This window comes from Stenella coeruleoalba, assembly GCF_951394435.1.
Source record: "Stenella coeruleoalba genome assembly, chromosome: 8".
NCBI classification, from domain to species: Eukaryota; Metazoa; Chordata; class Mammalia; order Artiodactyla; family Delphinidae; genus Stenella; species Stenella coeruleoalba.
Genome location: NC_137154.1, coordinates 4,634,203 through 4,648,546, shown reverse-complemented (window position 1 = coordinate 4,648,546; position 14,344 = coordinate 4,634,203). Strand labels below are relative to the sequence as shown.

The following is a 14,344-nucleotide window of genomic DNA, read 5'->3' as shown; positions in this document are numbered from 1 at the left end:
GCACACCGTCAGTACCATGGATGTTGAGATGAAAATCATCTGGCTGGTTCAGTGGTGTGACATCAAGTAATTATTTGCAGCAAAAAAATACGAAAACAAAGCTCATGTTGTTCCTGGCACATCATTTATAATAGAAAAATATTTTATGACCTGCATAATTCCTTCACACTAGAGAAAACCTAGTAGAGACTGGGAAGAAGGCAGGGGGAGGGTGGGAAAAAGGAGAAGTACACTGCAGTGAAAACTTCCTCACTGCTGCTCCTCTGTGGAAACGGGTGCCAGCTGCAGCACAGAGAAACCTCAAACGGCACTGTAGCTCTGAGAGCACACACTTGAACTAGTGTCAGAAACACCAAGTTCCCTTGAATGCGCTGGACACGCTAAAGCACGTGGTGGTGCAATACTGTTGGCCAGATGCTCCCAGATGGCAAGAAAGATGAAGTGAGTATCTTCAGGACAGTAACGCCCTGGGTACATGGTGTAACACTATGCTGGCAGTATTACATAGCAGCAGAATCTAGAGGCTGCCCACAGAGTTGTTTTGTCCAGAAACATTAAGAGCCGTGATTCTAGAACCAATTACAGCGACAGCAGCCATACCCTCGCTGATCCATGGCGCAAGAGTGGAGGCAGGAGAAAGGCTCCTATAGTCTTAGTCCATCAAATTAAGTGAGAGTCATTGACCAGCTCCGCAACCAACAGCTAAGACCGAAGCAGCAAGTCACACGAGCAACCGACACTCTTCAGCGACGTCGCGGAGGTGGAGTGTGACTGAATCCCAGCCAGTCTCCAGAACTCCACCTGAGCCTCTCACACTGCCCCGGACAACCGTCCTCACACTCAGCAGCGCCGCGGTGGGGATGTGCCTGATGGTGGACACTTCAGGAGCCCGGAGGCTCCAGAGGCTACAGTCTACGTTTCCTAAATTGCCTGCCCTGACTTCTTTCGGGTCCTCAGATGTACATCTGCATTAGGCTGTGTGCCCCAAAACTTCGGAAGGCAGTAAGAGACTGATCTCCATCACCAACGAAAGGGTTCCGTGAACAGAAAGGGCTGCCCCATCTACTAATAGCACATGAATGTTACTCTTTAACTCAACAAAGAGTTTCAACCGGCTTGGTTAGTTTAATTAGTTACGATTATAGACATGACTTTAAAATGGCAAGACGAAGCCCCAGATAAGAGCAGCCACGTCCACCTGGAGACTGTGTGCCTCGGCCCCTGCCATTGAACGTGAACTGACAGAACAGGGAAGGCAGCGGGCAGAGGCAGCCATAAAGGCACATAAAGACTGCCGTCGACATTAAGTGACATTAAGTGACTGCCACACCATTACTTATGCTGATGACAGCAAAAAAGAAACGGCAGCTAAGTTTAAATCAACGTGAACTCAAGACAGAGCTAGGAACGGCAGCAAGTCTCTGAAACAATGACAGCGGACGGTGGACGGAGAGTGGAAGCAAATGGAGGTTACAGACCAGTCTTTCCAGCAGCCACAAACCAGACACGCGCAGCAACACTGTTAGTGCACTGCTGAATATAAACATCATATTTTAGAAGTCATAAAGGTTTTCAGGTAAAACTAATTTTAAAACTCAGGAAAAAAATCACACATGTACCCAAGAGCCTCTTAAACTCTTACATTAAAGTAAGTGACAATTGATTGCTTTTAATCCTTACCTAGCCGAAGTCATTTTTGGTGGTCCTGGAGGAGTTGATCCCAAAAGGAAAGCAGACCCGTTGACTACGGATGGTAAGGCTCCATTATCAAGCTGTGTAAAGTCAAAGGCAAGCATGATTTGAATTAGTATACATTTTGAGTTTATTCCCGTCAGCCCCTAGGTACAGATAAAAATGATTCTTTTTCTTCTAGGTTTACATCACAATCCCTTTACATTCATCCAGGCCTTATTACCACCATGATTCTGCTAACACCTGAGCAGGTTCCAGCCGAGGCTTTTCAGCAGAAGTGGGAGGAGCCCAGCCCAGTCATCTCACCCCGCCTGACCACAGGATGCCCTGGGGTGAGAAAGCCCTGACTGTGGACAGAGACAGAAGTGCGCTGTGGATTCTGGGCCGGGCCATCCACAAGCTGGCAAGCAGTGCACACAGCTGTCAGTGGGCTGGCGGCGACATTGCAATGGGCATCCTTTTCATTTTGATGAACTACCAACTGTGAAATAAATTCAACTACAAAGTTCTGTAAGCTAAAAATGTTCTTTAATTATTATTATATTCTTAGTACAACACAAGAGATCTTGACATCTGAAGTCTCATTGGCAACCATTACTTTTTCATCTAGTCATAAAAAATTTTGTAGTCAATTTTAACAAATTCAAAAGCAATGTCATAATCTCTGCATCATCCATGTCCTTTGCTTTCTCCGTTCTCATTTTCCTTTATATTATCCATTAGCATGGCTCACAGGGAAAGGAAAGGGTAGCATCATCAACACTGACCTAATTTTCTTCTTATCAGAAGCTTGAAGAAATTTAAAGTGTTGAATAAATTTAGGTTTTGAGATTATTTGTATATATCACAGTTAAACATCCTATCCTTGTCCCTGAAAACTTGAAATTTAAAAATAAGCTTTATTTAAGAAGCACAGTCTTGGAATTCCCTGGCGGTCCAGGGAATTAGGACTTAGGACTCCGTGCTTTCACTGCCGAGGGCCTGGGTTCAATCCCTGGTTGGGAAACTAAGATCCCACAAGCGTGAGGCCAAAAAAAAAGAAAGAAAGAAAGAAAGAAAAAGCATGGTCTTAGAAAAACACATTTTATTCATCTTCCTTCTTTTCTCTCTTCTGCCTGTTTTTAAATAGTGTGTAATCCCTGTTGGGGCCTGAAGACACTGAGAAACCGCTCTGGGTCCAACTCCTTCATTACAAATCCGCCCCCCACCCCAAACCCCGAGTCCCACTGAGAAGTCACCCCCAGGACCTGCCCTGTTGGGTCTGGCCGAGAGCTGGGGGGCTCTGCTCTCCTCTCACTCACTTTACTGGAGGGAAGTGTTCACAGGTTACTGCAACTGTTTCCTTTGCAGTCACCCAGACACCTAATTATTGGGCCAACATCTCCAGGTGGCAGTCCAAAGTTTTGCATTCTTTTGAAGAAAGGATTTCACAGTCCTTGGGGTTGAGACAATTCTTTGCATAAACCAGATACAATTGCTCTTTTTCTCCTTTGCTTATTTAGCCCCAAAGTAAAGCAGAGAAAGAGAGATGTCTTTTCAGTACTACATAGGTGGTAAATCTAGGGCAGCTTTATACTAGAATCCATGACTTTCCTCGGCAATGTCGAACTGCCTAGGATGGAAGAAATAAAACCTAAGAGGGTGCTTCCCCGTCATGTCACCTGGGGATCTTGCTAAAATGCAGTTTCTGTGTCAGTGAGTCTGGGGTGGAGCCCGAGATCCTGCATTTCTAACAAGCTTCCTAGTGATGCCCACGCTCCTGGTCCACACACCGCACGCACTTTGAGTAGCAAAGAGCTGAAGAATATACAGAATCGGGGTTTGGCAAGGAAGCCGGGGTTCTAGGGTTGCAGCAAAGGCATTGCTAAAATAATTACCCCAAGGTCCACACTGGATAAGAGGTCAGAGGAGCCAAAATGAGGTAGGTCTAAACACAGCCAAGGAAAAGAGGGGAGGGGCAGAAAGAGGGAGACTATGGTCCAAAGGGGCCTTTCAGTGCACGAGTTCAGTGGTAGAAAAGCAAGTCCAACGTGTGCCTTGCTGACTGGGGCTGAAACCATTAGCAAAACAAGACGGGTGGTGTGGAGGAGGCAAGGAGGTAGAGGCCTACGTGCAGCATCAACAGAGACTTGCATCAGGCGCTCATAGCATCAGGCTGACACTCATCTCCGGCCCTGATTAACTCCTTGCCCCTCCTGGCTAATAAATACTTCATTCGAGAAGTATTTATTTACTCACTCAGCAAATATTTCACTCTATTTATACCCACTGCCTCAGAGATCTCCTCTAGTCTCGTGGCTTTAAATGCCACCTCTGCGCAATGAGCCACAGCAATGAGAAGCCCGCGCACCGCAGCGAAGAGTAGCCCCCCGCTCGCCGCAACTAGAGAAAGCCCGCGCGCAGCCACGAAGACCCAACGTAGCCAAAAATAAATAATAAATACATTAATTAATTTAAAAAAATACAACCCTAGACTGTCAAAACTGAAAAATTAAAAAAAAACAAGACTTAAGGAAAAGAGCACATTTTTCTTATATTTAATCTATGCATATTATGGTGTAATCATAAAAGCGTTTTAAACTTTTTTTTTTTTTTTTTTTTTTTTTTTTGCGGTACGCGGGCCTCTCACTGTTGTGGCCTCGCCCGTTGCGGAGCACAGGCTCCGGACGCGCAGGCTCAGCGGCCATGGCTCACGGGCCCAGCCGCTCCGCGGCATGCGGGATCTTCCCGGACCGGGGCACGAACCCGTGTCCCCTGCATTGGCAGGCGGCCTCTCAACCACTGCGCCACCAGGGAAGCCCCCTATTGTATTTTTTTTTATTAAAACAATGACTCACTTGTTGTGTAATGAGATTTAAATTTGCTGGTACTGGCAAAAATCTTCCTACTAAAGTAGTCATGGGTTTAGGGACATCTGTAAGGAAGACAATTACAATTAATTGATAGCATATATTGTTCCTCTCCCACTTGCACATGGAAGAAAGTACAAAAATGACCATGTATCCTGAGTTGGACATGTGCAAAGTCATTGCCACTTATCTTGATCCTATTTATGTTTTCTATAAAACCTTTCTGGTCAATGTTTTTGGGTTTTTTTGTTGTTTTTTTTACTTATTACACCCTTTTCTTTGTCATAATGCTACTTCACTCGAGCTTCCAGGGATAGCTATGCTAAAAAATGCTGTCAGTGCCCAGGTTCCCAAGCTGTGCGCTAAGGTGCCCTCCAGTGCTGCCCCGAACTCACCAGGGACGCGCTAGGCATGTCACATTTTCAAGGAGAGCACAGCACCATCTGTAGGACGCCACATGAACTACTTTCAATTTACCTGCACTCTTCTTCAAATGGTTACTAACTAATCAGGATGTAAATACTTATTAGGCTACTGGGACCAAACTACTTAAGACTGGAACCGATAGGTATTCTTTGGCCTCAGGGTGCCGTGCAAAACATCCCTGAGACACTAAGGTCCCTGTGAAACTCTATGTTTGAGTCAAAGTGGCCAGAGAAATGTGTCTTAGTCTCCTGATTGCCCACCAGCTGAACACATTTCCTGCTCCAGGCTTGTGCATTCTTTGAATGATGTAACCTTAAGACTTCGGTAACAGAATGCATTTATTTTATGGTGATATTTAATGTGTGCACAGCAAAACAAAGGAGACTGGGCTGGGGGGGCAGTTACGATGACATGACACGGAAATAGACTTGGAGAGCATTATGTAAATCTTCCTTCTGTAGGTGATCTAAAGGCATTAGGATTTTGTTGTGTTCCAGAAGGAAGGGAATTAGGGAAGAACCCTCCTCTGCCTGTAGAGGAGCAGATGCAGCTCTGACCCGCAGGGAACGGAGCCGGAGAAGCCGTGGCTGATGTGCAGCAAAGCGCTCCTGAAGGCGCTCTGCACCATAGAAAAGTAACTGTCCGAAAGGCATGTTCCCTGTCCCTGGATAAAGAGACCACCAGGATGGAATGGGAGTCACACTCTTTCTTTTTGCACTGGGCTCCAAAGGCCCGTTGATATGACATTTGGATGTAATACTGATTTAAATTATTGACAAGGTCCGTGAATCATCTGATAATGAGAGGCTCTGGTTAGGCCAAGCTTTAGAGTAACGCAATTATGTATACAGTACACATAGGGGCCCAGTTTTCAAGTATTAATGTCTAACCTTTGTAAACACAATCCTAAAACTGTGTCATTTGGCCTTTCTTTACTCATTCCTAAGTCATTTGATGGTAATCAAGTACTTATAGATCATTTATTACTATCGCACCAGTTTAAAGACGATTCTGAGTAACTGAATGGCAGATAAATCAGCATTTGATATAGTCATTTCAGAACTCATGGTGATTAAAGCAGGGTGGCAGTTCTCACTGACTACATGAAAACGTTTACATTGAAACATATGCAGTTTTTACCACATCTGAACAGTCAACCCGCCGCCCAATCTGCGAAAGCTTGATGTTTCAACCCAGGTACCTCTATCCACAGCACTCATGGGTACAAGTAGTCACCTGGTAGGATCACAAAGCTCTCTGCAACTAGCAGAAGGAGAGGAAAGCTATCCAAGAATTTGAGATTGTCAGTACAATGCACATAAATTAATCTCTAAAGATATTTTTTTCTATTCTTAGCTCACTCATATGGGCTATGGGGATTGCCAAATTGCCTCACTGCCAATTTCACTTTTACTCTCTATACAAAGCCAAACATAGTCACTTACCAACTTCCATGTGATATATGACATATTTTTCTATTAATTTACTTTGTACCTGACTGTAGATAATTATTTTGGTCTTGATACTGAGGAACCAAATGAAGTGCTTTTAGTTCTCTTGTGCCACAATTGTCTATACACAGCATTTGTGTACCCCCTTTCAACTGATATATCACCTAAAATGAAAAATAATGATCAGGTTTCATTTTTCAAAAGATATCCAGTAATATGAACCTAAGTAAACTTAAATCTGAGAACACAGTTTTAATCCAGAATTTAAGTTTTCATGGAAAGCGGTTAACTATAGACATGTTCTCAGTTTCCTACCCTGCAATAACGTGCTCTCTGGAGGTACCACAGGGCAAAACCCCTGGGAAATGTCTTGTGAGATGTGCTTAGTGTGTTAAGAGAAGTTCCTGCTCACGCCTTTCTCTGCGGGTGTCTGGCCCTTGAGGTTTAGGGTAGGGAACAGGTGACTGTGAGCCCGAGCTTCCGTCACCTGTCCACGTGCTCCGTGGTCATCGTAAACGGAGAGAGTGTGCCGATCCAGACCCGGCCCCATTCAGGTCCAGTGAACTATACGAAGGACTTTGCCCCCCTGACTCCATCTCTGTAGCTGACCAGATACTTAGAATAATCGTCAATTTTACGGCAGCTGTTCTTTCCTGCCACATGCACATGTTATTAGTTAACATGTAGGGTGTTTTTAAAATACCCACTTATTTCATTTCCTACAAGTGCGCTTTAGAAAGGTTAACCCTAAGATCACCTAGTTGGGCTCCGACCATAAATACGTCCTCAGTGAGCCGGGTGAGTTGGCCGGTCAACCACACCAGTCAGCCCTGTCCACAGGGATGCAGCTTGAACATGAAGGTGAGAGAAGTCACTGTTTCTGCTTGCACATAGCTTCTAATTCGGACGGTAAAACCACAGATACCCAGAGAAGCTATGGCTTCTGCTGTTAGGTTGCCTTTGGGTTTCCTAGACAGGAAAACCCAAATAACCATAAAGGATCAATGTTACCAAAATAACACACACAGAGCCTACGTTAATGAGGTGCTGATCACTGGGTCAAACCTTCAGATCATCCTGACGGTGGATAAGAGGCCAGCATTCATGTTTGGTTGGAATTTTATTTGTATGTGGAGGATAAAGTTATAGCCACAGACACACAGGTGCACAAACTGGGGGGAAAGGCTCAGAGTGGACCTTCCAGACCTCTGCCTATTGCACAATTCTGGGCTCTGCCCTGTCCCTCCTGGGAGCCTTCTAACATTACTCAGGAGGCTGGTGGAATTGGAGGAGCTCTCATCCTGCTCACCTGCTCCAGGTGTCCTGGAACAGCTCTGCTCTCAGAACGCATGGGCCTGAGAACCATGGACAGAGGCGAGTACTGGTGTATGCCACAGCTAAGCTCATTTTCCAGTATTTTCTAGTTAAAGTATATGCCTTAGGGCTAAGGCCTCCTTTATCGGAATAAGGAGCTGATGGGGGGACGGCAGATGTTGGTTCTCCGGGCTCCGCTAAAATAAAGCTTGGGGCTGGGCTCCCTAGCTCCCCCCACTTCCCAGTCCTCATGACACCGAGACCTGGAGTCCTCAACGTACCACTTACAAGAAGACTATGTAACATCTCTGTTTTCTTATCCATAAAACGCAGATAAAAACAATGCATACCCTACAGAGTTGATAGAGGATTACATGAAATTACAAACATGCAAAAATATCGCATAAACCACAAATGTTACTGATTACCTATCTTACATGCATGTTAGTATCAGGAATTTGGAGGCAGGCAGGAAGGAAAGCAGCCTCTGTGCTGCAGCCACAGAACGGGAGCTTCACCATCCCAGCAACATGCCAAACCATGCAGCTCAGCCAGCTGCCCCGTTCCTGGGCCAACCGCTGGTCTGCACGGACTGATGTCACTTATGGCTTCTCTCCTTAACAAAGAGAGCGGTGTCCTAATCTCTGTTTGATTTGCTAAGATCAAGTAGAAATGAGAATCTTAGACGTGACAGAAACATTACAAAGGCTCTAATTATATCCCTCTTTTCATAGATAAGACAACCAAAAATGCTGATACAAGTAAACAGAATGAAAAATAATGACTGAAAATATATTACTGTTGACTTAGTAATGGTAAGGGTCAAACATTTGATATGTTAGTCAGACACATTTTCTTTGGCATAATTACCATTGGGTTAGAGTCTTTCTTATGAGAGCCCCCAGAGGCATCCTCTGCTTCTTGTGCTGTTGGGAACTTGCAACAGGACTCCTGGGCCGGAAGGCTCTGAAAAGTTGCTTCCTCCAGATTGTTACTTGCGATAGTACCACCTGCTTCCTTGATTTCAACCTAAAAAAGCAAACGTTATTTTAGAAATCACATTTTGGACGTTGTACTTTACAGTTGCATAATACAGAAAATTCTTTGCAGAAGTTACTTTTTTTTTTTTTTTTTTTTTTTGCGGTACGCGGGCCTCCGATTGCCGCGGCCTCTCCCGCCGCGGAGCACAGGCTCGGGACGCGCAGGCTCCGGACGCGCAGGCTCAGCGGCCATGGCTCACGGGCCCAGCCGCCCCGCGGCACGTGGTATCCTCCCTGACCAGGTCACAAACCCGTGCCCCCCGCATCGGCAGGCGAACTCTCAACCACTGCGCCACCAGGGAAGCCCCCTAGAAGTTACATTTTTTAAGTAAAGAGCAGCCTTACCCTTAGTGTCCTCTCTCCCCAACTATTATTCTCTCTCTGGGGCAGCAAGATGGGGTGACAAGTCCTCTGACCAGCCTCACTGGGGATCAAGGACCCCGAGGACAAGGACCATCTGCCCACGAGGTGTGGAGATGTGATTTTAACGTGGCCCTCTTGCGGCTTCAAAAACACAGTATAAGTAGCTTGAGAAGACTCTGTAGTTGGTCAGCTGCCCCTTGAGCTCCTCGACAGCCCCCTACTCCAAAGGGGCTGCTGCCTCATGGGACCTTCCTTAAAACCGCGTGAAATGCTGCTCCTCTATGGCCGCTTTCGGAGCACACTCACTAGGCTGTATTAATGTTCTAGTCTATTGTTTGGCTTTTCCATCAAGAAGCCTGACATCCTTGCTGATGTTTCAGTAATATTTATATTGTAACTTACAATGTATTTAGAGTAATGTTTGTAAGTAAATAGTAGCACTTCCCTAACTGAATGGTAGGACAATAATTAACATGAAAACAGTGACGGTAGGGAATAACTGCCAACTTTAACTTTGTTTTTAAGCTATCCTCTGCAACGACTCAGTGACACACCGGCAAAATTACCAAAAATACGGAGAGATACCAATGATGTTACTGAAAATCAACAGAATTTAAAAAACTAAAAAGTCTCGATGATTAAAAAAATAATAACCTTTAGATTTAAGTGTTTTAAAATCAGGGTGCTTCTTTTTAAGATTTGATAATGTGCGGAGGATTGGGAAGCAGCAGTCAGCCTGCACTCACATCATCTCTCCCTCCCCTCCTTAACCTCCACCTGCCCAGACTGCCTATTAGAGAGTACAGGTGAGCTTCCCCAGAGGCCAGGAGGCAGGTCATAAAGTCCTTCAAAGAAGAGTGATTCTGTGATAACTTTCTAAAGACCTCATATAAAATCACAGCACAGACAACTATCTTTCAAAGTGTGGGTGTTGACTCCAAACTTGGAGATCGTCTAACTTAAAATCTGGGATCTAAACAATTAATAGTTTTCATGGACTGCCAAATCCCTTAGCACAGCAGACTAGCATCTAGGTATAAATGTTTCAAAAGACAGAGGAAAGTTTAGCTATATTTCAAGTTATAACTTTATTTAGATATTTCAAATTTTATAGAAACGTAGAAAGTTTTCAATTTTCCTCTGCTTTCTGCTTTGGGGAATTTGTCATGTACACATCATCAAAGTTTATTTTTATTTTTAAAAATTATTTATTTATTTATTTATTTTGGCTGTGCCGGGTCTTAGTTGCAGCACGCGGGATCTTTGTTGTGGCGTTGGAACCCTTAGTTTCGGCAGGCATGTGAGATCTAGTTCCCCAAGCATGGATGGAACCCAGGCCCCCTGCATTGGGAGCACAGGGTCTTACCCACTGGACCACCAGGGAAGTCCCACATCATCAAAGTTTAGATTTAACTTATCTCCCTGTAATTAACAAATACTTATGCAGTAAATATATCAATTCCTCAGCCCCATGCAACTGATATCTGAACTACTTACAGTATAGTGAAATCCTATTTTTACAGAATAAACAGAGGTCAATATGTGGGAATGAATTTCTAGAAAAAGGAAATTAGCAATTAACCCTGAATATTTACTGAAAAATAGTTCCACTCTGTTTAAAAGACAAACATGTCCATGCTAAGTCTTTTTCATTTTATTAATGAATTAGGAAATTGTCAATAAAAATTCAAAAAAAACAAAGAAATATCATCCAAATAGTCTCTCCTTTATTTTGCTAAAATTGAATTACATTTAAAGAGAATTTACTATTTTAACGTGAGCTAGTTCCTTTCCTGCTCTGGTGAATGCTCACTGAGTCCCCTTGGTACAGGAAGGGAGCCGTGCGAGAACCAACAGGCAAACGGTGCTGGGACACACGTTTGGTCTGGTAGCAAAATGGAGTGTCTGACATTTCAAGCCATCTGAAAAAGATTCCGAGGAAGACCTCTGCACCAGCTGAAAGCTGGTGGGACTAGGTGTGCTCTCTGGTTTCTCTAGGCCCCAGCCTCTCCTCCCCACCTTTCCTGTCACTAAGGAGCAGTGATTATGCTCAAAGAACACCAGAAAACAAATCTAAGCTCCTGCTGCTACGGCTTATGATATGCAAACAAAGTCAGGCTCCAGCCATCTCAACACCAATTCAAAAATGTTCCACAAAAGCTTAATTTATGACTTACTGAAATGATTTAACAGCTGAGTAATCTAGTTTTCCAAACTAGATCCTTTTGAGGGGCCAGTACACATGTCCTTACAATCCTTTGTTTCCTTTAAAACTGATTTGTTCAGCTTCAGCAAGAACAGAGCAGAAAAGGGGAATTCCCTGGCAGTCCAGTGGTTAGGACTCTGTGCTTTCACTGCCCAGTGTCCGGGTTCAAAATAAAGAGAGAAACAAACAAAGCAGAAAATTGCCGGTAGTTATCCACAGCCAAAGAGCTGGCCGACAATTACCATGAATTCGTGGAGACTCTGATTCATGTTACATACGCTTGAGGAACAACCACTTATTAGCAGAGGGAAGCCCTAACACCTTGATTTCAAGGCTCACCAAACACAAGTGCTAACTGTGAGTCCTGGCTGTGAGTTACAACCCTTATCAATCTAAAGCGGAAAAATGTAAAAGCTGGGCACGTGAAGACTCCCGCTGCATTTGTTTTCACAGACACTAGGGTTTCTTTCCTAAAGCCACTTTTAAAACTTCCTAGGGACTTCCCTGGTGGTCCAGTGGTTAGGGCTCCGCGCTTGCACTGTAAGGGGCACAGGTGGGATCCCTGGCTACAGAGCTAAGCTCCCACATGCCTGGCTGCAAAAAAAAAAAAAAAATCTACTTGTTTCCCTCCTCTTTTGTTGTATGATCTCTGCTGGGTTAGGCCAGGTTTGAACCAGGGACCGAGGACCTAATTCACCTTCAGGTAGAATGGCTTGGCTGGATAATGCATCTCGCGTTTAGCAAGGGATGCGCCCTGCAGGGAATGAGTGAATCCGATCAGGGATGCTACGGACAAGAGAAAAATCTTGGTAGAAGCAGGAAGTCTCCCGTCTCCACTAGGGCAGGGGTGCAGGGGGTACTGTGCGACGTGGATCTTACTGGAATCACGCGGACGCCGGGGTGGGCGGCTCCTTCCCTGGCCCAGGTGCCCAGGGGCCCGACAGCAGGACTCCTGTGCGGGGTCAGCAGGGAGGACAGGAAGTAGAGGTTGTAGGCTTGCGGCTGCTGGGCGGCGGGAAGAACGGCGTCTTCCAGGGGATTGAGTTTGGGAAGACTCGGGAACTCCCCGCGCGTTTCCTCATCTCCGTTCTCATCCACCAGCAGCTCCACTTTGACTGTGCCCTTGCAGTCCCCGTCGAGCGGGGCGTTGAAGGCGTGCAGCAGGGGCTCTTTGGGGTCCGCGGAGCCCAGGTACGCGTCTTTGAAGACGTGGAACTCGTCTGCCTCGTGCTTCACCGACACCGGGGTTTTCAGGGGAAGGTTTTCAGGAACAAACTGGCTCTCGGCGCTGAAAAGGTCTGTCATCATCTCGTCCTCGGGGCTGCACATGCCGCCCAGCAGAGGGGCCTCTTCCATGTCCACTGGGGGCACCCGGGCCCGGGCATCGCCCCGCACCCGGCGCGAGGGGGATCCGGCGGGAACCGCACACCTGCAACGACGCGGCCCAGTCAGGGCGGCGGCCCCCACGCGCCCCGGCCGCCGACCCAGGGGGCCCGCCGCTCCCGGGGATCTCACCCGGGGGGGCCCGCCGCTCCCGAGAGGCCGGCCTAGGGGGCCACCCCCCACCCCGCACCGGCGAGGCCGACCGGAGAAGGGGCCCTGCTGGCCCGACCGGCCGACTGGGACTGAAAGGGGCGGAGGTCCGTCATTCCCGAGGGGCAGACCTGGAGGTCCCGCCGCCCCTGACGGGGACGACTGGAGAGGGGGGTCCCGCCGCCCCCTCGAGGCTGACTAGGGGGCCCACCGTCCCCCTCCCCTCTGCAGACCCGAGGCCGGGCCGGGGGCCGCGGGGAAACCCGACGGCGGCCGGGGTCTCAGGCACCGGAGAGGCGCCGAGTCAGGACTCCTCAGACGGCGCACCTGTGGCCCCGGGAGCTGGCAGACCACCGAGCGCAGGGCGGGGCCGAGCAACTGGCCGTTGGGGAGGAGGCGGGGCCACGGACTGGGGCAGGGCCAGGGGCTCGCGGAAGCGGGGCTCGCGGAGGTGGGCGGGGCCAGGGAGAGGCGGAGGCGGAGGCGGGGCACGTGAGGCGGGGTCAGAGGGTGGGAGAGGTTGGGGGTGATGCGAAGGCGGGGCGCAGAAGTTAGTGGGGGCATGGGCGGGTCCCGGAAGTGCGAGGGGATAAGCAGGGATGGGGGCGGGGGAGGCGGCCCCCGTGACAGTGCTGGAGGGTGGTGGGCGGGGCGAGCTGGGCGGAGTCGGGGCCGGAGGCCAGGGACCGGCCAGTTGAGGGGAGGTGGACGGGGAAGGACACTCCCGGGACCAGCAGCTCCAGGCTCAGGTGGGGAACCAGAAGCCCCCAGGCCAGTCTGAGGCAGCGCTGGCTGGGACTCCCTGGCTTGACCTCAGACCTTAATCTTGACCGTGTATTTTTTCTGCCCCTCAGCTCCTCAGGACAGAGCCCGGCCAGCCACGGAGCACCGCGGGTGGGTGGACGGCCAGGGATCGGCACATGCAAGTTCCCAACCTAGCGTGCACTTCAGGTCCTTGGTGCCGGAGCTTGGGAGGAAGACTAGGCGTCTCTTGTCAATGTAAGCAACCCAAGGACTCCGGGCTTTCACTGCCAGGGCCCAGGGTTCAATCCCCGGGTTCAGTCCCTGGCTGGGGAACTAAGATCCTTCAAGACCCTCGGCGCGGCCAAAAAAAACAAAAAAAAGTAAGACATTCGCTTTCTAATCTCACTGAAAAAATACGTTCCTAAATCAAACAGTAGTAACCAAGGCACACCAGCACTATGCACTATTTGGCCGTACACTTCAGCGTTCAAGAAATCGCAAGAAAATTTTGCACAGTCGACAATCCGGAAATTTAAGGCACAGCTTTAAGTTGCTGGGACTTTCTTATCTGAAAAATTATAATGGGACATTAAAAGCTGACATTAAAAGAACATAATGTAATTAAATTCTCACTGTTGGAATTTTCCTACCATGTGAACGACTTAAAATATATTCCCAGCCACTAGTTCATTGCAAACATACTTGCCTTGAAATACTGTCCAGTTC

At 47.5% G+C, this 14,344-nt stretch overlaps 1 protein-coding gene across 2 annotated transcripts in view; it reads right to left on the bottom strand.

Moving 5' to 3' along the window:
- The window catches only part of TESMIN (testis expressed metallothionein like protein), a gene marked incomplete at its 5' end in the record, with an annotated part of 38,561 nt that extends 25,864 nt beyond the window's left edge, over positions 1-12,697 (bottom strand). The window contains 5 exons of one of the 2 annotated variants that reach the window (XM_079929663.1): positions 1,681-1,772; positions 4,530-4,606; positions 6,462-6,582; positions 8,603-8,761; positions 12,221-12,697. In XM_079929663.1, coding sequence (XP_079785789.1) covers positions 1,681-1,772; positions 4,530-4,606; positions 6,462-6,582; positions 8,603-8,761; positions 12,221-12,697 — 926 coding nt within the window. The remainder of the gene's footprint in view (positions 1-1,680; positions 1,773-4,529; positions 4,607-6,461; positions 6,583-8,602; positions 8,762-12,220) is intronic. The other variant, XM_079929664.1, reaches the window with a different exon arrangement.
- Between the last annotated feature and the right edge of the window lie 1,647 nt (positions 12,698-14,344).